Source organism: Notolabrus celidotus, chromosome 9 (genome assembly GCF_009762535.1).
Source record: "Notolabrus celidotus isolate fNotCel1 chromosome 9, fNotCel1.pri, whole genome shotgun sequence".
Classification (NCBI taxonomy): Eukaryota; Metazoa; Chordata; class Actinopteri; order Labriformes; family Labridae; genus Notolabrus; species Notolabrus celidotus.
Window position 1 is genome coordinate 17686508 of NC_048280.1, and position 22301 is coordinate 17708808.

General features: G+C 41.6%; 3 protein-coding genes across 9 annotated transcripts; 1 reads left to right on the plus strand and 2 right to left on the minus strand.

Moving 5' to 3' along the window:
- Positions 1–583: 583 nt before the first annotated feature.
- erap2 (endoplasmic reticulum aminopeptidase 2) lies at positions 584–8654 on the minus strand. Its single transcript, XM_034691857.1, is given in 27 exon segments — positions 584–1417; positions 1570–1651; positions 1958–2098; positions 2247–2408; positions 2556–2740; positions 2829–2860; positions 2863–2984; positions 3237–3420; positions 3514–3590; positions 3694–3857; positions 3996–4064; positions 4420–4551; positions 4854–4985; positions 5107–5220; positions 5319–5392; positions 5395–5472; positions 5561–5587; positions 5590–5650; positions 5653–5682; positions 5782–5916; positions 5995–6133; positions 6261–6430; positions 6570–6628; positions 6631–6755; positions 6915–7282; positions 7891–7966; positions 8469–8654. Coding segments are annotated over 25 exon segments (2784 nt in total). The 5' UTR covers positions 7058–7282; positions 7891–7966; positions 8469–8654; the 3' UTR covers positions 584–1270.
- Positions 7483–11049, plus strand: LOC117818784. Of its 7 annotated transcripts, none has more exons than XM_034691849.1 (6): positions 8055–8160; positions 8850–8957; positions 9710–10018; positions 10130–10171; positions 10263–10368; positions 10525–11049. In XM_034691849.1, coding segments are annotated over exons 1-6 (606 nt in total). In that variant the 5' UTR covers positions 8055–8120; the 3' UTR covers positions 10526–11049. The 7 variants fall into 7 exon arrangements, with proteins under 7 accessions (XP_034547744.1, XP_034547745.1, XP_034547740.1 ...); XM_034691850.1 differs by lacking the exon at positions 8055–8160 and adding an exon at positions 9401–9467 and having other exon boundaries at positions 8317–8957; XM_034691852.1 differs by lacking the exon at positions 8055–8160 and adding an exon at positions 8317–8492 and having other exon boundaries at positions 8846–8957.
- rgmb (repulsive guidance molecule BMP co-receptor b) lies at positions 11048–20680 on the minus strand. Its single transcript, XM_034691848.1, has 3 exons — positions 20095–20680; positions 15555–16108; positions 11048–13314 (listed from the first exon to the last, which is right to left on the minus strand). The coding sequence occupies exons 1-3, from the start codon at positions 20210–20212 to the stop codon at positions 12556–12558; spliced, it is 1431 nt and encodes a 476-aa protein (XP_034547739.1). The 5' UTR covers positions 20213–20680; the 3' UTR covers positions 11048–12555.
- Positions 20681–22301: the final 1621 nt, after the last annotated feature.

Sequence of the window (22301 nt, forward strand, 5' to 3'; positions counted from 1 at the left end):
CTGTTCTTGGAGTAACTTAGTTTCTGTTTTTATTCCATAGAATAGTTTTAGAGATTTCAAGTAATGGTTTCTAGATAAACGTACAACAGAATGTACTCCTATGTATTCTTGACTACGCTCATGCTTTGTGAAATGTTTTGAGATATCTTTAAAAGCAAGTTCTTCAGTACTTTAACTCAAGTAATAATTTGACATAGCAACTTTCATTGTATTGTAGTAATATTTGACCTCGATTATCCTTACTTTGACTTTAGAAATGAAGCTGTGTACTTTGTCCACCACTGGGTACGTGTATATTTGTTGTATTATGTATATGTATATGTATATATATATATATAATATATATATATATATATATATATATACATATTTAACAAAGATATTGGCTATTTCATTTATCTTTGGCCAGTTCATAAGTGCAAGAAAATTAGGAAGATTTTTGCAAATGTAAATACTGTTTGATACATAAAAGTACGTTGTAGGTGTCATGACTAGCATAAGTAACGTCATTTTTCCTAGTAGGAACGACATTGTGGAAATCTCAAACGATAATGAATTTTTGCTAATGAAAAAATCAGACATGTTCAATCAAAGACTTTTATTAGTCTATTTAAACAGCAATCTACTCAACATTTGTGCATGACTTTGGAATGGACTTCTTTTATGAAATCGATGAAATCTTGTTATGGGCAGCAACGTTTCATAGAATGATGTTTGCAAAAAGTTTCAAGCACAAACTGACCTAGATTTAATGATACACAATTTCAGTGCACAATTTTTTAAAATTTCAACAATACATAAAAAAAATCTCACAAACACAAGCAGATACACACAAACAAAACAGCAATCATAGCACACAAAGCTCCATCACACAGTTCACCGCTCAGCTGCCTGCTGATAATTGATAATCCTTTTGTCTTAGAAATAAGTCCCCAAAAATATTATGATGTTTTTTTTATTCAAAATTGTCAACTCTTCAGTGTTATTAAGAACAGTACTCACAAATTTTAGAAAAAAATAACAAAACCTTTTAAACAACCCCCCTGTGCAACCCTGTCTATGCAAATTATGTGGTACAAGATGTCATTGTTTTCATGATGATGTTATGATCACAGAGTGTCACTGCCTGGATTATGCTGTTCTGTGAAAAATTTCTTTAAATAAATTAAACCATGGACATGAGTACCACATTAGAGTTACAGGGAGGTGGTTTGGGCAGACAGGGCTGCTCTAGTGCATATATATCCACCAGCTCTGTTTCTGCTCTCCTTCATCTCATTTGCTCGTTCACCCAGAGTCTCAGAGTCTCCAGGTTCCTCTGAACCCAACGGACGTTTTTCTGCATATTGTCCAGGGCAATCTGAGTCACTCTGAGCTGAGAGGTCTGTTCTTTGATGGACTCGAAAAACAACTGAACCTGAGGGTCAAACACAGATAATTACTTAAACACCAACGAACATAAATATGAGAAAAATACTTCAAAAGTGATTTCACTGGCACTACAGAAATATTGCTCTTTCAACATGCTAATACATTATATTTCTGTGTAGTCTATAAAACCATATTTACTTCTGCAAGATCCTCTGGAGATGAAAACTGGCCTGTGGTCCCAATGAGGATGTTTCTGATACAAGAAGAGCCCAACTGGAATCTGCATAGCAGACAGACAGAAGATGGGACATGTGCACATACCATTATTTCATTTCCTTGCTGTGGTATCTCACAACATTTGTTGCTTAAGGTATAATTAGGTCTTCATCAAACCAATTACCTGTTTCTCGTCTTACTAAGACCTCTAAAAATGCACAACTTCCTGGTTACACAGGAGGTAGTGAGTAAAATACTCCCTCAGATGTCTTTGTAATATGTTAAAAGTTACATAAGACTACATTTTCATGGCACATGGTTTGACTATGGTGTTTCATTATTCACAATGTCTGTTATATGTTGTACTAACTTTTGAACCAGTGTGTGCCAGTTCTTTTTGACAAAGTTCCAGGCGAGGTGATGTCCATGTGGGTTCCTGGCTACCATGAGAATGAGACCGGACAAGTCTTGAGATCGAATTACCTTCCCCTCCAGACCCAATTCCAGCAGTCTGAAACAGAAACACACATAATTTAACCAGCTATGTAAAGCCTCAACTCATTTCTCTAACCTATCTGTAATAAAACACATTTGCACTTCACATGTTTACCACATGGTGGCAGCATTAACTGTGTGAAAACAAAATGAAGAGGATGTACCTGTGTAGTTTGTTTGTGTCTTTGCTGCAGGTCAAAGCAAACAGAATCTTGCTTTTTTGAGCTGAAAAGAGGGAGATGCTGTATGTGTGTAGGAGTGAAGCCCAGCCGTGGTCATCCTGCGCTCCCACTGAATACACTGTCTCTGCCACATCAGTGGGCAGGCTGGTTTTTAAAAAAAGCAGAGACATGATAAGACATCCCATTATATGGTCAGCCTGGTACAGTGGATAGCTGTAGTTTATGTGAATCATATCAGAAGTTTGCTGGCTGAGGTTGATGTGTGGTTAAACAGAAATTGGACAGACATACTTGAGTGTACCGTTGGACTGAAGCCAGTCGTTGAAGCTCTGGCGTGCTCGCTCCACACAGGGAGGGTCTTCAAGGTGGCAGGCCAGTGACAGGACCTCTGACCTCAGCCGTCGCTCTGAAACAGACCCGCTGTCGCTCCACGTCTGCTGGTCAATGACCTCACGGAAAAATCGCAGAATGTAAACCTGCCCCAAGACAAACAGCATCTCACATGAACTCATGACATTAACTCAGGTTTCATATTATACCATCTGTCCACTCTTGTCCTCTCACCCCCAGGTTCCTTGTCAGATCAAGCTCTTTCATTTTTCAATCATCCGGTAAAAGAACTCCAGGTAGCCCAGTCCTTGGAGAAGAGGCACAGTGTGGGTCTCCAACTGCAGGTAACCAATCAGGTCTAAGGCTTTATGCAGCGGCAGAAGACCGGCTCTTTTGAGACAGACAAGAATATTTCAAAGGTAAGGAACCAATTTCTGTGAGGAGAATCAAAGCTTTTTTTATATTTCATTGTGTATTGTATTTATTAAAATATTCAATTGGCTATATATTGCTGTCCTGGCTTGTGTGTTGCGCCAAATATCAGTATTTCCATTTAAAAATCATACAGCACTCTAAGAGATTCACACCCTTGTGCTGACGTTTCTCTAATAAACAGATAAAAACACACACAGATATGCTTACGTCACCAGTTGAAAAGCGTTATGAATCAAATGCGTCCTGTCTTTATAGCTCAGAGCAGAGTGGTCATCCCTCAGCAGGTTTGTCATCTCGTCCCAACCATCATCCTCATAATGCACTACATAATATCCTGTCATGTCACTGTTGACTTTCACCCAGCTGACTTCCTCCTGTAAATCTATACTATCTAAATGAGACATAATAAAAAGATTGAACACAAATAAATTAAAGATAAATAAAAAATATATATTTACACAGCATGTAGACTTCTTGCTGTTACCTGTGTGTGTCATCAGGTGTCTGTGGATGGTGCTGGAAGCACCTGTCTTGTATGTCAAAGGAATGTGCCACAGAAAACTATACAAGAGAAGAGAGAGGAGAGTTTAAAACTAGGATATTTTAAAATAAAAAAATTATAAGGCCAATAGAAAAGTGTAAATTCAACTGTGGGCATGCTCACCCCTGTTGCATTGTGGACCACAGAGGGTCAGAGGGCAGCACAGTCCTCAGGAACCTTTCCTGTCTCAGCAGAAGACGAGAGCCCTTCCTCTTAACAGACACAGGGATCCCTTTCTGCAGAGTCCAAGTGTTCATCATGGCAGTCAGGTCCAGGTGTTCCCCTGCCTGCAAACAGGTACTATAGGAGAGAATCAAAACATGAGACCAAACAACACCACAAAGTCAAGAAATAATATTGCACATGTTATTCAATAAATAAAAAACAGTATCACCAGGGATATTTCATGTTTAAAATGTACCCACTGCATTCTTGGACGCCTGGTCGCTACTGTAACAGTGTTTTCCTGAGATGAAGTCCTCCTCTGAGCAGGTCTGAAAACAGAAAAATATCATTGTTTTTCAATAAAGTATCTGATGAAAGATCAGACTTTTATGACGAGTAACCATAGTCACATAGAATGTGATTTTCAGCCTCTACGACGGCAGTTGGTTTCTGTTTAATTCTGTAGAGTAATAACATAAACTTAAGATTGGTAATTTATCACAAAGGTCACCATGTCTGCTTTCATTTTTGTTAATGGCTTATTACTGTTATAGCAAAATCAATTATGATAGCATTTAAGGTCTCATAAACCAGACCTTAAGGAGGGAAAATACATCAAAAATGTCAAACACAACAAGATAACAATGGAGCGTAGAGTGATGTAATTACTGAATGAGTTTTTACATTGGCAAGACTGTCCCACAGGTCCTGGTTCTGTGCGTTTCTGTAGCTGTGTTTGCGGAGGTATCGTACTATCCCACTCTGGAATACGTCATCAGTCAGAAAGTGTCGAAGCATGTGCAGAACACATCCTCCCTGGAGATGGAGAGAGAAACCCTGATCAATACATGGATCACGGCAGATTATGCTGCAGGATGATGTCAGAGAATTCAAAGTATTTCGTTATTTGCAAATGTGAACACAAGATTTTCCTATTTATACGTCATTACAGATATCAGCCGTTATGCACCTATATCTGTTTGTAAGTAGAGGCTGATGACTAGCCATCTCAAATATGTTAAAGCCAATTATAACAGAGATACAGAAATACGCATAAACTCATAATGAAATGTGAGTTTGACTGAGGACAGAACAAATGGATAGGACCAGAAGCATACTTTGTCATAGGAGACTGTGTCAAACATCTCTTTGATCTGTGTGGGGTTCTCTGCCTGGCTCGATATCGGTCGAGAGGAGTTCAATGAATCGAGGCCAACTGCTGCAAAACAGGTGTGCAGTAAATATTCCTCCTGCAAGATGGAGCACAGAACAGCATCATCAGTGCTCTCTTGAAAGCTTCACATTAATTCAGAAAAAAAAATCTTTCTAGACGATTCTCGCTTTAAACCATGGTTTAACAAAAGCACCTACCACTTTCAGGTCAGGGTATGTGGCCTCCACTGAAATGTACTCCATGTACCTGGCAAATCCTTCATTCAGCCAGATATCGTTCCACCACTCCATGGTCACCAAGTTACCAAACCACTGCAGGAGAGACAGGTTTTAAAACTCTGCACTCTTTCAGCAACTTCTCTGAGCATATGAACTACTGAAACTAAAGAAGCATGTAATGTGATTCTCACCTGATGGGCAAGCTCGTGGCCAACCACCATAGTAACCCAAAGTTGATCAGAAAGAGAGGATGTGAGGGGATCAAAAGAAGGCTGGTCTCTCTGTAGGTGGTCAAACCCCAGTTCTCCATTGCACCAGACTCGAAATCTGGGATGGCTATCAGATCTAATAGATGCAAAAAAACAACTAGTCAAGGGGACAGAAAAGCACTGAATATAAAGGGAGGAAATTTCTGTATGCAACAAGACTGTACCTTGTTTGGGTAGAGGATATCTTATGTGAAATACTCTTCATAGAAGTCGAGCATTTTGACAGCAACCTCCAGGGCGTAGTGTGTTTGTTGCACATCTTCTCAGGGGCAGCATAGATGGAAACCTAGAATACACAGCAGCGTGTGAAAACATCTCCTCAAAAAATATGAAGTGATAATGTTTTTAAGACATGACAACTTAGAAAAATAGTCAGAAACCAGACCTGCACCCCAGACGATGTTGTTGCAGTGACAGACTTAAAGTCACAGAGGACAAAAGCTACGAGGTATGTGCTCATCTTGACGCTAACATCAAACTGGTCCTCAAGCAGGTACTCGCTGACTTCAACTGTCTGTACCTGAAATACAGAACAAAATAACTGAATTAGGAAAAGAGAGAGCCACTGGCCGTTATAACCAGCCTAAACATCACTAACCACAGGCATGTTGGACAGTGCGATGAACTCTGGACTCCTCTTTATGTGGACTGAGAAGCTGGCTTTGAAGCTTGGCTCATCGAAACACGGGAAGGCCATCCGAGCATTCGTGGGCTCAAAGTGAGTTGAAGCTAAAGTTCTGGAAGAATCAGAAAGTACTTTTGGTACTGTGAAGACACTGGACCATCGTAATGTAGCCGGAACCCTCGCTGTAACGAGTAGAATATCTTAAAGAGTTTGCTGTGAATCAGTAAATTTGCTCTTACCTGGTCTCTCCTGTGCTGGTCCTGTATGTGCTCTTATAAAAGCCATGGAAGCCCTCTGCTAGTTCTGCCCCAAACTCGATATAAAGAAAGTACTTATGCCCACTGGTGAGCACCCTGGGTGAGAAAATACCAATCTGCTCATGGGAGGGGTTATGAAGAACTGGAAGAACCTGTGAGGAGAAAAGCAGATTAGTTTATTCAAACATCTTTAGTTTTATTTTCTAGTCATTAAAAGCTGGAAATGTGAAGACAAAATCTGTGATTTGTGAAACAGGGATAGATAACTATGAGTTCTGCATTTAGTGTTACCTGGTCAGACAGATGAGCGTGGTTCTGGTCTAATATCGTGGCTTGGGTGATGTTCAGACCTTGCTGTGCAGTACAACCCAGTTTGTGGTTGTCTGGACATCAATCTGGATTTGCACTGAGCCAGTGAAATGTAGACTGGTGAGGTTGGGATGCAGGAGGAGACGGTAGTGGAGTGGAGTGATGAACCTAAGATAAGAAATTCATGATTTATTTTAAAATTGTAACTCTAAAATTGGCCTATTTCCTGCTGACTTCTGCTGACGGAAGTTAACAGACAATAAGCATGAGATCATAGCATGGTAAGGAAAGTAGGAATTAAGGAAATAGCATGATTAGGTTGTATACCTCGGCAGGCGAAGACGGCTCCAAGGAAAAGACAGATTATCTGTGCCTAAAGTTGACTGTTCTCCCACTGTGTGAGGAGGGGTTAAAGTTTGTTTTGAAGTGGGCTCAGACCCCACAAGTGAAAGGTGGACTAAAGCCAGCATTAAAGTCCTTAACAGACCATTTTAGAGATGAGAGGAAACTTTTTCAACCACTGATAACATAGATAAAAGCATAAGGCATAACAGGCTGGCAGCTGGTATTGAACTCGGGTCACATCCCAAACAGCAGCGCTGAAGGACCCCTGGTGTGAGTGTTGAACGCCTCCCTGGATCGCAAGCTATCCAAATTTAACTGGAGTAAAGTGTCTCAGGTCCTTTTTCTTGAATCTGAAAGACAAAAGCACAGGATTAAACACTGAAAGAATTTGATCTGTGCCACTGTAAGATGTCTTCTCACCTCTTCCAGTCTGGTTTATAGCTGAGGTCATGGTTTCGTAGATTGCAGTCTGAACAAAATTACTCTAACATCTTAATAAAACACTCCTAATTTATTTGACCGGCTAAGTAAGGGTCCTTGTGTTTAAAATCAGATCATTTGGGGCCTTGGAAGTATTACAAGCAAAACACACTGTGAGTGAGCTGCTTCAAGTTTTAGCCCCAAACAACAACACATCTCAGCCCTAGGGAGACTCAACATGTGACAAACTGACCACATGATTTTCCATTCTGGCAAAACAAGATGAGGACACAGCTATAACTGTGAGGTGACAACAGCTGCTGGTCAGGAGCAGAGCAACAGTTCAAATCAGGCTGCACATGCAGTGGTTATGTGCTGCCATGATGGTAAGATAGGATATGCTTTAAAACATGTTCATCAGATATTTCACACATTATGATTACGAGTTGTGTTGTTAGAGTCATTATTTTATTGCTCTAAATGATTTAAAGGCAAAGTTTTATCAAAATAAGTAGTTACAAGAGTCAAAGAGCTTTACCTCGATCATTCAGGCTTCCTCTTCCTTCCTGCTTATAGCTTTCACTTTCTGTTTTCAGCTCAACTCCCGCCCACTGCTGAAGTGGAAAAAAACGACGTGTGAATATAAAACTATGTATTTGGTTTAAATACTCTGTAGCACCTGTTAAGAATATCTATATTTAGTTTTTTTACAATTAATGACATGAAAAACGAAAGAAAAATGTATTTTGTTTTACCGTCGAAGCTATTATGGTGCTGTTGGAACTAATTAATGTTAAACTCGAAACAGGTGTTTAATATTGAAATACATAAAGTGATACGTATAGTCTCCATAGAAGCGTGTGTGTGTGTGTGTGTGTGTGTGTGTGTGTGTGTGTGCAGGTGTACCTTAAAAGCATGTTGTCTAGTGTTCTGTGTGTCGATATGGTGTGTGTGTGTGTGTGTGTGTGCGTGTGTGTGTGTGCAGGTGTACCCTAAAAGCATGTTGTCTAGTGTTCTGTCTGTCGATATAATGTGTGTGTGTGTGTGTGTGTGTGCAGGTGTACCCTAAAAGCATCTTGTCTAGTGTTCTGTGTGTTGATATGATCGCTGTCTTACCTCAGATCTAACAGCAGTAAGCAGGTGTGTGTCTCCAGTTGTTCCAATGACTCTCAACTGTCTATCTATTCTCAACATGACTTCACTGTTCTCTCTCTTTGTCCCTTTGTGTGTGTGTGTGTGTGTGTTGGGTGTGTGTGTGTTTCGGTTAGTTGTTTGTGTAGAGGGGTGTCCATTGTCAGTGTAAGGTCACAACTATGAAACATTTTAATCCCCCACAATGCAATGCTCCTGGCAAAGCCTAACAGCATGCCCCCATTTCACACTCATAAGCACCTAGTGGATTGACTCTCTCTCTCTCTCTCTCTCTCTCTCTCTCTCTCTCTCTCTCTCTCTCTTTCTTTCTCTCTCACACACACACACACACATACACGGAGATAGAGAGAGACACAGGTCAAATAGTAATCACTGAATGTACTGTAACTGAAGCAGTCATGACTGAGCCAAGCAGTGGACTATTTTACCTTCCAATAATCTATTTATGGACAGGTAAGAGCTTTTACTTCTCATTCATGATCATGATGTTCATTCTAATTTATTGGGGTAAAGAACAGGCAGTTTAAGCAGTAGCCGTTGAACTATAAGCGAATGCAATTCACTTTATTCAAGTAGACAAAAAGCAAAAAAAATGCCTAAAAGAACTTTAAAATGTGTCCTTATTTCTTACTATAAATATGAAGCTTCGCAGAGAGCAGTATCGACTCTTCCTGCTTCATTTGAATGAGAGATTTCCGCACATACACAAATTATTGATATAACTAGAGTTACATTTGGCTTGTATTTTTGAAGAGATTTAATACTTTATATGAAACTGTTTTACCTTATATTTTTTATTTGTATGTATTTACTCTCATGTCTATATTTTAAAGTACATCCATACAAACTTAAAAGCAAACAAGTCCTTTTTTAAAACGGCCTCATATTTTGATCAGATGCACACTTTTTGCATCCTTCTCTGCTTTGCTGTATTTGAACCATCTGTTACATCTTTCCCCCATCGTAAGTGTATCATGGCATTTTTCTTTTCTTCTTCCTTTACAATTGTGTTTTATTTAAGTTATTTTGTGCAGATTTTGTGCAGTATGGGTGATGGACAATATTTGTTGTTTGTGATTTTCTTTTGATTATGTTTCTCTGTTTACATGTGGATTGTTGTCTGTTGTATTGTATTGGATCGTGTTGTGTTGTGTTCTGCGTCTTTCCCCTTAATCTTCTTCATATGATCCTTAATCTTCCTCTAGGAGGGGTTGAAGGGCGTCTGACGTCTCTGGCCCCTCCAGTCCACCTGTCAGGTGAAAGACTTGGTTGGACGATGCTAGTCTGCATGGTGACTGACTTCAGGAGAGGGCATCTAGAAGTCAGCTGGAGGTCACTATCAGAAGGTCACTTTACCAGCTCGTCATATAGCCTAGCTGTAAACAGTAAGCATCACGGCCACAGTGCTGTGGCAACCATCACTGTGGCGACCAGAGACTGGCCGTCCTACAGCTGCTCTGTGACTCAAAAACGACGGCCCAGAGTGATGAGGAGACATCACACTGATCCATCAGGTAATATAAATGCTATGGAAAAAGGACATCAGAGCTAGGTTTCAGTCTTTAAAACTCAGAAATATAAAACACGTAACTCACTATTTCATTTCCGTATTCACATACTATCAGGTCATCAAGACAAGACCTGCCACAAAGAGGACGACACAGACGGTAAGAAGTTTAAGCATTTCTACTATTCTTAAAAAATCCTGCTGATCTATACAGATGTTGTTCATATTTCTGTCTGTGGTTTGTGTTCTAGATGTTGTTTGGTGGACCAACACGGTGGTTGTCATGATAATGAGGCTGCTTCTCATGAAGAGCATCGCCTTTAACACTTTGATTACCATATACGCTGTTATAAAATGGTAGGAGATAAATCTGTAGACCTAATTCCATTCATAATGTGATGTAGTATACAAGGAACCCAGTTATTTATTTATCATACCTTTTTATTAACATTATCAATAAAGACATAATATATTAATGTTTAAAGGAACTAATTCTTGAGTTTGAACTTTCAGATGGTTGGAGCGGAGGGCTTCTGATGCATTGTTTGATCCCGTAAGAAAACAAACCCAAAGAGAGAAACTCTTTCTTATCTGAAGTCTGCACACTGAAGATTTCTGCACTGTCTTAACAGACTGCCTTTGAAGCTGACTTGGTGGAAACATTCTTATGCGGAGACTGGAATCTTGTGGATTATATGGGAAATTATCCTCTGTCTGGATCACAGGAGTACCAAGTGTCAATGCTGAGTCTGTAGCATGCCTTTCATTGACATCCCAGCAGGTGTTTTCAGGCTGTGACAGTTGAAAACAGATAGTGTTTATGAGGGCAGACCTTGTATCTGATCAAAACTTAACCTCAGACTGGTGGAGTAACACACATTCTGTTGAACATGTGTTTGTGAGAAACTCTTTTTATACTGGTTTGTTACCTTGAACCACTTGGGTTACTGAGAAGATTCATAAGAAAACTAAAGGCTGTTAGAAGTTTACAAAAAACTGCCTGAATGTGACATAAATAAATAGAAAGAAAGCTTGAAACCATTTTGACTTTATTGTTTTTTAAATAAAACACTTGCACACAGTTTTTTTTTCAGAATTTTTGAGCGCCATGAGTAACACAGACATAGCAACAGAGCACCACTAGGTGGCAGTACAATCACATCTGACATTTTTTAAATTATTATCCAACAGCAAGGATATGGAGCTTCACTTCCTCTACAGGACACTACAATCATAAATAAGTTAAGTATTTCAACATTGACCAGCCACTCTTCACCAAACTGACACTCACACGATGCCAAAGTGTGAGATCAAGCTCAAAACAGCCAACCAAACAGGGCACAATGACACAGACTGCTAAAAAGATTCATAGTCTTAAAGGTTGGCTTTTTCTATAAGAGATCAAATGGCATACATTTCCCACAACACACTGCTTATTTGCAGTGTTTTGTGTCTTTCAGGTATCCCAGTAAGGAGCAGCTCTTCAGTCCTGGCAGTGGGAGTAAAACAGTCTACAGTAGAAACATTGAAAACAGAGAGTGTGAGGAGGAGGAGGAGGGTGCTGGTTCCTCAGTGAGTTCTGAATATATTTGTACATTAAAAAGAAACATAAATTAACTCTCTTTGGCTCAAATTAACAAAGAATACGCTGTGCCTGTTTTGTCACAGCCTCTTGGCAAAATAAAAAGGTGGAAACACCTGCAACTTGATTCTCAGAGGAATAAAAAAAACACTGACACAGCCACACACACTTGTACACACTCATTCACACATATTTGAAACCAGGACTGAGAAAATCAACAAACTCATAGAGCAACAGAGTAGTACTGATGTCATTTGCTTTGACAAAATTCATAATACATTCAAAAGAGAACAACTCACACTGACAGACATAACATGAGATGCTGAGTCAAATCAGCTACTGGAAGAATGATGCATTTAAAAAAAATGGCAGCTCCTTGGGTTCAACAGACTTTTACTTTGAAAAGATCACTAGTAAATCATACATGGGCTCCAAAATGTAAGCCATCACAGACAAATAATTGTGTGTATTTGGTGGAGAAGGTAAAGTGAGAGGAAGAAACACTGATGTGGATTTGTAAAATAAAAAATCTAAATAAAGTGCTTCTGTTAAAAGAAACATCCTCGGCCTGAGGTATCAAAGAAAATCACATCTAATGACACCAAAAAAAACTCTACGCCATTACACTGTGCACTGAAGACAAGCTATTTACAGTCTGGAGTGTATATCCACACACTCACTTCACCCACACCTTTAGATCTGTGTCCTTGTCAAGTGTCTTTTCATTGATGAAGACACTGCAGCAAAGATGCAACCTGTGTTGTAGGTATTTCCTGTGTCTTTTGGGAGGTCTGCCATCTTTTTTTTACAAAAACTACAGTTCCCAATAAATGTCCAGCTTGCTGCTTCCTCCCTATAAAAGAGAGGAATCAGTGGTCGGTGACAGTGCTCAGTGCTTTCTAGTGCACACAGACACACAAGCCAACATGTCTGCAGACACACAAAGAGTCCCTCTCCTACTCTTACAATAACGCCCCGATCAGAGCACACAGCAGGAGCAGAGCAAGTCGTTTGACAGGTTGAGAGTAAGGACACAGGGTCGACATGGCAGAGCTGCGAGGGTAGATCCTCCATTTGTCCTGCTGTGGGTGGAGACTCTCCATATCCTTCTGGGCGCTGTATGCAGCCACGGTAAAGTTAGCATCCCCTGTGGTCAGGAGGTCAAACACACAAGAGTGGAAGTAAATGTCCTGCACCTCCAGCTGCTCCCTGCAGCGCTCCTTCGCTCCCTCCACCCCAAAGACCTGCACGGTACCATAGGGAGAAGCTTGTGTCTGTGAGGCATAACTGGGTCGACGCAGCCGCTGAAGCTGCAGGCCAAGAGCAGGTGGGGAGAGAGGGAGGGGAAGATGCCCAGCCTGGTCGATTCGCTCACTGCTGGGGCAGCCGTTCAGGCACAGCTGCAGGTCCTGGGAGGCATCGTAGGCCTGAGCTAGCTCCTCTGGGATCCGCACTGCAAGGGTGAGGTAGCGGCCCAGCTGGCGGACGATCACAGTTACACCGATGTAGCCGGCGTGCAGTTCCACGTGGTTTCCTGGGCTGCGCTCCGAGATCCACAGAGCCCGGACCTTACCGGTAGCACCGTCTGACCCAGCAGAGGTGTGAATGGGGTCTCCACTGCTTATTGTCCCGTCATCAAAGGCAGCAGGGAGGCTATCTGTGACCGCCTGGTACACCCTCTGCTCTGTGCAACCCTCATACGGCTTGAAGATGATGGTGATCTACAGAAAAAGATTGAGAAGTGTGAGGTGAGAAGTGTTAAATGAACAGCAAACTTTGAGTCTTTGTTGAAAAACAACACAGAAATACTTTTCATTTGCAGTCAATGTAGTATATTTGTTAATGAGGAAAACACAAGCAATTGAAGAGATTTTACCTTTACTCTTGGAAACTGTGATTTTGAATTATTTCTGGACATTTTCAAACTATTAACCCTCCTGTTATGTTGCGGGTCAAATTGACCCTTTTTAAAGTCTATTTTAGGAAATATATGCCTTCCAAACCTGCTAAATGCAGCATAAAAATATGGGCAGCATGTGACAGTAGAGGAGTGGTGTTAATTTATCAATATCACTTCATTAAAAAAAAAATTAAAAATGTAAAATAAAATAAACAAAAATCTATGTTATATAAAACTATTGTATTTATATTTAGGGCTTTCCAATGTACATTAAAAAAGTTTTAACATTAATCTTAATGGAAAAAAGAGTGAGTTATCCTCATTGAACCATGATCTGTGAGAATTAAAGACAATGGACCAAATCTTGATTTATGGAGTAAAGTAATAAGTAATGGAGTAAAATATTAGATTTAAAAAAATATGTATTGGGAATTTTTTGGGTTCTGACACTTTTGGACAATTGAATATGCCCGGGGTCAAATTGACCCAGGAACATTATTGCTGTTGCTATTGCAGAGAAACGAACATAACAGGAGGGTTAAATAATGCAGGCCAGTTTATCAGCAACTACTTAGATAACTCATTTTGAAGCCGTGAAAAACACCTGTGGTTGACTAAGTTAGTTTTGCACCTTTTGGTTTTATATTCAATTCAATTTCCTTGTATTTTATAAGCCATGAACGAAATAACTGAGAGAAAAGCACATCAGATTTCTCAATATTTAGATATTATCAGCCTAAACAAGGTAGAGGGTTTTTCTCAGTTATATACACACCGACCACACACACACACACACACACACACACACACACACACAGACACACACACACACACACACACACACACACACACACACACTCATAAATATGACTATTCCCCTATTACACAGGTTATTGAGTCCCATCAACCTTTATTTAAGAACTTACCAAATGACTTTTTAACAAGTTGTAATTTGACACAGCTAAGCAAACATGCAGACACACACTGCTCTGGTGGTGTGTGGAGGCCTTGCTGGATGCAGGGTGTGGTGTGAGCATTACGGTTAGCACTAGCATCATAGTTCCGGTGAATGGCTGCTTTGTTCACATGACAGCCATGAGGAATGAGGCCTGGCAAGCCATTAAGCCTGGAGGGCTGTTAATGTGTGTGTGTGTGTGTGTGTGTGTGTGTGTGTGTGTGTGTGTGTGTGTGTGTGTGTGTGTGTGTGTGTGTGTGTGTGTGTGTGTGTGTGTGTGTGTGTGTGTGTGTGTCCCTACTAATAATTGTGACTAATAACTTGCCCCACCTCTGACACAAGGTCAAAACTTCAGCTCCACAGTGTAGCAAACCTGCTATTTGCTTGATGTGTTAGTGCCAGTGTGTGCATGACTAAGTGTCTGCATGGGTGTGTATGTGTTTTTAATAATTAAAGCTATCGACTGAGCGGGAGAGAGGCCAGATCATCGAGGGAAACATCAACGAAGCTTCTTTAACACCACAAAGATCACCTTGTGTAGTTCCTTATCCACTCCATGACGATGATGTCCATGTGTGTGTGTCTGTTTTTGTGCGTATATGTGAGTCTTTATTGTCAAACAAGGATAAACACCTTCAACACACTTAGTGCTTTAACATAAGTGCAAGCTGAGCCACTCATGAGCCACACAGACACAAACACACAAAGACTTGCAAACACACACATAAGTAAACAGTGGGTCCTTTCACACATATTCCATGTTATTAGAGGTCAGGCTGCATGCAGCCATTAACCCAGTTAAGTTTCCAACACTGCTGCAGTCACAAGGGAAGGCACCAAACAACTCTCACCAATGAGCCTGACAGAGAAAAGATACACTGAAAGAAAGTCAGAAAAAAAAAGAGCAGGGGGAAAATGTTTTCCACTCGCACACTGCAAAGATTTCTTCATCTGAGACAGAGGATTTAGTGTTTCCTCTGCAACACACAAACACACACAAGCTCTGACATAAAGAAGATTAGAGCAGCTGCTATCACTCAAACTCTTTCAGCCTTAATAACAGGAACAAGACCCCAAAAAGCCCCATGTAACAGTTGTCCCCTTACCTTATTGGTAGCTGTGGCACTGGAGCCAGGCACCACGGGTACATTAGTGACCTGCACCGAAAGATAGTCATTATCAATGAGAGGCCACGCCCCCTCCACCTTACAAGTCTGGAAGCTGTCCTTAAATGTCCTCAGGTGGGGGTCTCCAAACAGCCCACAGAACAGATACTTGGGCTTAGAGTGGCTGTGGGCATGGTTGTGACTGTGGGTGTGCGTGTGTGCATGCACATGGGAGTGCGTGTGTGCGTGCTGGGTACGACTGTGGTAGTTGCAGGGCTCGTGCACCACCTCCGGGTGCGTGGAGGACGTAGGCCCATCTCTGGAGCAGTTCCTCTGACTCATGAGGTCGGAGATGCCCAGCACAGCAGAGTGGAAGACCAGGTTCCCCCGACAGGACTTGGCAGTCCTCTGAGTGCAGGCAGAGTACGCACGTAGAGCCTTGCAGAACTCTGTGTGGAAGCCATCCACGGCTGGAGTGAGGTGGGAGGTGAGAGAGACGAAGTCGGTGGTACACTTCTGGATACGACACTGAGGGGTGACAACCTGGCACTGACCTGTAGAGACAGGGAGGTAGGTGACAGGGTGTTAATACAGTTATTGATATCTCATTAAAAGTCTGATAAGATAGGTAGTGTCTCCATAAGAAGCCTGATTTAACTAGTAATGAAAAGTATATGAGCACAAAGACAACTAAGATTACTGCATGCAGACAGCTTTAAATTTAAGCACACAAAGCTACTGGCCTGTTGCAATCCAAGCTAATAAAATTGGAAGAAAGACCTGGCTGCTGGATGAAAGTCTTGATCAATCAGCCGGCTGCTGTGTGAGTGTAATAAACCTGAAGTGTAATAAACCAAAGAGCAGCCAGAGGGAGAAGATAAAGAAGGGTTTTTTTTCCACAAGCAGGGAGATAATACTGCTTATATAGCCCAGGAGCACATAACACAAACAGTATTACACAGACAATACAAGGTGTGCTGTGCATACTAACATACCACCTGACTTTAAGACGCATATAATGAGACTGTGGATATTTCTGTAGGGCAAACAGTGTAGTTTAAGCACAAAAAACCCACAATCAAAAATGACATGAAGTACATTTAACTTCAAACTTTTTATTTTGTTTGTTTACAGATAAACATCAAAAGAAATGCAGCCAGAAGACTGACTTTTAAGCCCTTTATACCAATTAGGAACACATTTTGGGTCTTAAATCGTACCTGATGTTTTATCTATTGCTACATTTGAGGATTCAACAAGGGTCAAACCAGCCTTTTATAGCAAAGATCATCAGAGAGAGAGAGAGAGAGAGAGAGAGAGAGAGAGAGAGAGAGAGAGAGAGAGAGAGAGAAAGAGAGAGAGAAAGAGAGGAGAGAGAGAGAGAGATTAGAGAGCAGACCTAATGCATCAGTCACAGCATGCTCCTATTAGATTAGGCCCGAGAGAAGCTCTGCAGTGTATGGGCAGCTACACACACACACACACACACACACACACACACACACACACACACACACACACACACACACACACACACACACACACACACACACACACACACACACACACACACACAAATAGCTATCTTGGAAAGAATGCGAGTCTTGCTTCCATTTAATGCACAAAGTCAGTGATCTTCAGATGGTGGGATGATCAAAGGCAAAACCAGAGAGAATGTGTTTTTCCCTGAAATAAACAGATTCTTTTAATGTCACACTATCTCTTAACAACCATAAGCTTAATCTGACATGCACGTAGCACACTGCAGCTCTTCTCTCCACATATATTTGATTTTGGGGGCATGAAGGAGTGGAGTGCCACCATATGGGGGCAGTAGTGCTCTAAGTGCTTTAGAGAACGGGGGTGCAGGTACACACCCCCACTCACACCACACTCCAGAATCTCTCCCTTGCCTGTTAATACTGACACCAACCCACAGACACACACACACACACACACACACACACACACACACACACACACACACACACACACACACACACATATACACATATACACATATACACATATACACATATACACATCAGGCTGCCTGCCATGCCAGCCACCACTGTGCAGACAGTCTGAGTACTGAGGACACATTGTGTCTTTGACTGGCGCTCCAGCAGGCTCCTTCTTTCCCTCCTATCTGCCTTGCAGTGCCGAAATACCGCTCTCAATTTAATCAGAGTGGGTTTATTCTCTTTCGAAGGGTATCAGCATCATGAGCTGCTCAAAAAACACACAAAAGCACTCTTTAAGCGTCTGGTGATGAAGCCAGAAGCCAGTTCACCCTGGAATTGAAGGACCGGGTTTAAATTGTTGACTTGTACTAAATGTTAAAACCTTTACAAGAACAAGTGTCTACTTAAATTACACAACATCTCATAAAGTGCTGCTCTACAGCTGAACACTTCTGAAAAGCATCAGGCAAAAAGTAGACTTTCAAGCACAATTTTGGTTTTCCGGGCTTTCCGTCATCCCTCCTTTGTGAATCTGTTCTCCTAAGCCTTCTTTCTAAGCATGCACAGCTGTACTTTCAAAAGAAAATCCAATCCATGCATATAAATAAGCAATTTGTGGTTACTTGAGACGAGGTGATGAATACCAAATTGAGTTGAAAATAGTGTTAAGTAGAGAAGAAAGACCTCCTCATGTGAGGAGCTCATAAACCAGGGCCGTTCAACACACCCATAGCCCGATTTGTTACATCCCCTGGGTAAGTTTTCAATACAGACACAATAAAACGCACCACTCCTTCACAATATGAACCCCTATTTTCTCTCCACACCCTCTCCCAGATGCTTTTATCACCTCACCGGTCTCATGTCTTCATTTTTAGATTGTTTTTATCCTCCAAGCTCAAATAATTTCCTCCCATCAGCACTATTCTGATATAGCAAAGGCTCTGCTGTGTTTTCAGCCTGCAGCCTTCTCAGGCTGATTCCCTGGTCACCTCTCCTAAGGCTCCCTCACTCCCATCAGACAGAGGTCAAAAGATCCTCCAGCTGAATCTCTCGGCAGCTTCGATTCTTTTCTCCCCACCCGACAAGCCTCCAACTCCTCTGATCTCCGGAGATCAAGGGAGGATCTACTGGGATCATCTCTCAAACTGAGGGAATGGTTTGTGAAGTGCTTATTGATCACCTTGTTGTGCGCATTCTCTCTCTCTCGCACACTGAGCTCAAATCACACAAACAGCCCTGCAAAGCTTAGAGACACAAAGCTTTACAGGAGCTCACTACGGCACGCACTCGACACTAGACACTCAGGAGAGCGAACAATAGTCGACAACTCAGACATTCCTTCCTCTCTGCCCAAACAGACACAAAGTAACAATAAATTATGTCTAGATAGCTTGAAATGTGCAAGTTTGAACAAATAAAAACTTTCTGGTTGGCCAAAACAGACAAAATAATGCACATTCTTTCCACATGATGCGTGGAGCAGAAGGTGCCAAGAGGGTCTTTAATGTGGAGTGGGTCTCTCTGTTCCCATCATGCAGGGGCCGTTTTGTCCCACTGCCTGAGCCGTGTTAAACTAATTACTGGAGGTGTGACTGCTCAACAGACAGCCGCCACAACAACCGACCCCCTGCACACACTCCAAAGCATGCAGAGCTGGCTTCTGGAAAGAGGACAGTGTGCAGCTTACTTCTTTTGAAAGAGATATGAATCTGTGGTTTTTACTAAACTTTGCTAAATGAATTTCAAAATAACAAGGAAAATAAGATGGTAGTAGACACATTCTTTTTTCAGTGACAGAAAAGTAGTCTGCTTTATATTTTAAGTGTCAATACTCCTAACAAATCCCTGTGGCACATTGTTATGAGTTGAAATCTGTGATTTATCTCATATTTTGCTCTCATTTTGAAGCTTATTGCAAGACAAACAACCATGCAAACTGGAAGCTACTGCTATAGAGAAGTATTTAATGCTCTCACTTCAGATTCTAAATAAGCCAACTCTTACAATTACTCTGTATAATGTATTTCAGTGGTTTCCATCATGCAATTGTTGCTTAGTGCATTAAAAAGTAGGTGATCAGGTTTCAATCACACATCAGCACTGATTTTAACTTTTTTACTCAAGAAATCTTCAGATTTTCCTGATAGTGTCCTGACTGAAGCTGTAATCAGTTGTATATGAACCTGAGGAGAGGTAGTCACCCTCTTTTCCCTTCTCTTCCCCTCCTCCACGAGCCATTAAGGGGCAGACAGGAGAATGACGGCCCAGGAGAGAGGAGGAGAAACTCGATCCCTGCTCAGACTGCTGCACTGCCGCTGGAGAGAGAGCCATTGTCAGGCAGCAGTGGGCCTATCACAAGGATTGGCCACACAGTCCTCACAAACGTTTAATAACTAATAAAGTAGCTCTGATGACGATTAATGCAGCAGACTGACAGGAAATGTTGTTACTGTGTTGTATTTGGTGTGGCGCACATCAATCTCTGCGTAATTGGATAATAAAGTGTGTACAATTACATATTCGTTGCTCTTATGTCACACTGGTTGTTACAGTTTTTAAGTGTAGGTAGTTACCTATGTGAGCTCCGCAGCAGAGAGCGATGATCAGCAGCAGCAGTGGCCGGAAGCGGCGCACCAGAGACGGGGAGGCGAGGCGCTCAGCCCCGCGGCAACAGCATCCGGCTCTCCCCATCCCCGTCCATGCAGGGCCAGGAGGGGAGAGTGCACAGACCTCCAGAGGACGAGGAGGGGTGGTGTCTAGGCCTTCTCACTCCTTCTTTTTCTTCTTCTTCTTCTTCTTCTTCTTTTTCTTCTTCTTCTTCCTCACTCTTCTCTCCTTCCTCTCCTCCTCGGGTGCGCAGTGGCATTAAAACACAGCTGCTCCGCGGAATGCAGGGCGGAGGGGGAGGAAAGGCAAAACAGAGAAGGAAAAACAAAGTAATTGTAGAAGTCACTCCGGCGACGCTTTGATACTTTCTCGCTGCACGAATCCACGCCAGCACGTGATAGAAGTGCGCTGCCTCCGCGCGTGGACTTTTGCCTCGTTTGTGATCACTCCGTGCTCTGCTTTCTCGTCCCAAACACACACAATCATATTTCTCTCTTCCTCGGCAGGCCGGGATTTCTCCTCCACTCCTCCCCTTTCACTTTCTCCTCCTCCTCTTCCCCTCCGACAAATCAATAGAGAATCAACCAAACCCTGCTGGCGGAAAACCCGCCTATCACCTCTCTCTCTCTCTCTCTCTCTCTCTCTCTCTCTCTCTCTCTCTCTCTCTCTCACACACACACACACACACGCACATACACAGGGAGAGAGTGAGAGCAGTCTACAAGTAATGAAGAGGCAGCAGATAAAAGTAGTAAACGTTGGTATGATGCCATTAAATCACTGAGCACTGAAGACAATAATGGGTTTCTGAAGTTGTGCTGCCAAGATTTTTATTTGGCTGATCCAGACCAACCAGAACTTCAAAGAGATCAACTTTTTCCTGTCTGTCTGTTTATTTTTTTATCCTGATTTCTCTTCTTAAGTATACTATAACCACCAACACCACTACTTCTACCACTCCAAATAAGGATCAAATTAAAAGAGACAAATCTGTAATGATAGTAACTCTTATTAAAACATTGCCATATAGAGCAGTCTGAGCTAAGATCAAAGAGTGTAGTGTAATTTGGTTCAAAGTAATATTTTGAAAGTTTAACATGTGGATTTTAAGTAAGTAAAGTAAGTTTTTAATGTCAGGTAGGATGATAAACTATAATCTTGAGTGTGAAAAATAGAAAGTAAACAGAGGTGAAAGACATATTCAAATGTTAAGGTGAAGAGGCCCTGCTTTGTTTTAGTGGTTAAGCGTGCATCCCATCTACAGAGGCCATAGTACTCATCACAGCTGTCAGGTTTGAGTCCCTGCCTCATCCTTTCACATTTTACACGCGTTATAAACGCTGATTTATAACTCTTGCATCTTGTCACAACTAGGAAAATATCATGCTTTTCTCTTATGATGACTCATTCAAAGTTTCAGAGAGTAGCACACAATAAAAAACTACAAATATCAAAAGCTTTCAATGAGTCATGAGCATAATGAAGGTGTGGTTATAGTAATAGCAGAGTTGTTTTGGGCTGTGGTGGTGGGGCCTGATGTGAAATTTTGCACTGAAGCTGGGAATTCTTTGTGACCCCCCTGATCCTGATCCTGAACCATGTCACGGTCCATATTTTGGCTCTTGTTTATGATTCATTCATTGCCCATGTTCATTTTTTTTTAAACAAACTTTTTAGAGAAGATAAAAACAAATAACCCATACAAAAGAAACAGAACTCTAAGGAGTGTGATATCCAGAAATGTGTCTCACAATTTTCAGACGCTACCATAGACTGTACAAAGTATGGACGTAGTATCTGTGACATCACCCATCTGTTTCTGAGCGCTGTTTTGAGGCCAATCGCCGGCAGCAGCCATATTGCTGCTGTCGAGCGAGTGAGACGTAAAGAGGCGGGCTTTAAGCCTCCTAGTCAATCAAGTCAGCTGTGCCTCTCATTGGAAGACTCGTAATCTCAATATCTTCGAAATTGCTGTGTTAGAAAAAAATTCAGCCCCAGTACAGTGTGTGCCGATCGAGAAATTAGCTATCCAGACTACACTCGTCTTTTGTACCAGGCTGTAAACATGTTTATTTCTGCTGTAAAGATCGTCTTTTTTTAATTGGTGTGTATGTGGTTTACGGTACTTCCGGAGCCAGCCTCAAGCAGATCCTTGATGAACTGCATTTTTTAG

Excerpts from the sequence above, each read along its gene's own strand:
- LOC117818784 (XM_034691849.1), top strand. The coding sequence starts at position 8,121 with ATGGTGCTGTTGGAACTAATTAATGTTAAACTCGAAACAG. Across the intron at positions 8,161-8,849 it reads TAATGTTAAACTCGAAACAG|AGAGAGACACAGGTCAAATA; the intron begins GTGTTTAATATT and ends ACACGGAGATAG. Across the intron at positions 8,958-9,709 it reads AATAATCTATTTATGGACAG|GAGGGGTTGAAGGGCGTCTG; the intron begins GTAAGAGCTTTT and ends ATCTTCCTCTAG.
- rgmb (XM_034691848.1), bottom strand. The coding sequence starts at position 20,212 with ATGGGGAGAGCCGGATGCTGTTGCCGCGGGGCTGAGCGCCTCGCCTCC. Across the intron at positions 16,109-20,094 it reads CTGCTGCGGAGCTCACATAG|GTCAGTGCCAGGTTGTCACC; the intron begins GTAACTACCTAC and ends CTGTCTCTACAG. Across the intron at positions 13,315-15,554 it reads GTGCCACAGCTACCAATAAG|ATCACCATCATCTTCAAGCC; the intron begins GTAAGGGGACAA and ends CTTTTTCTGTAG.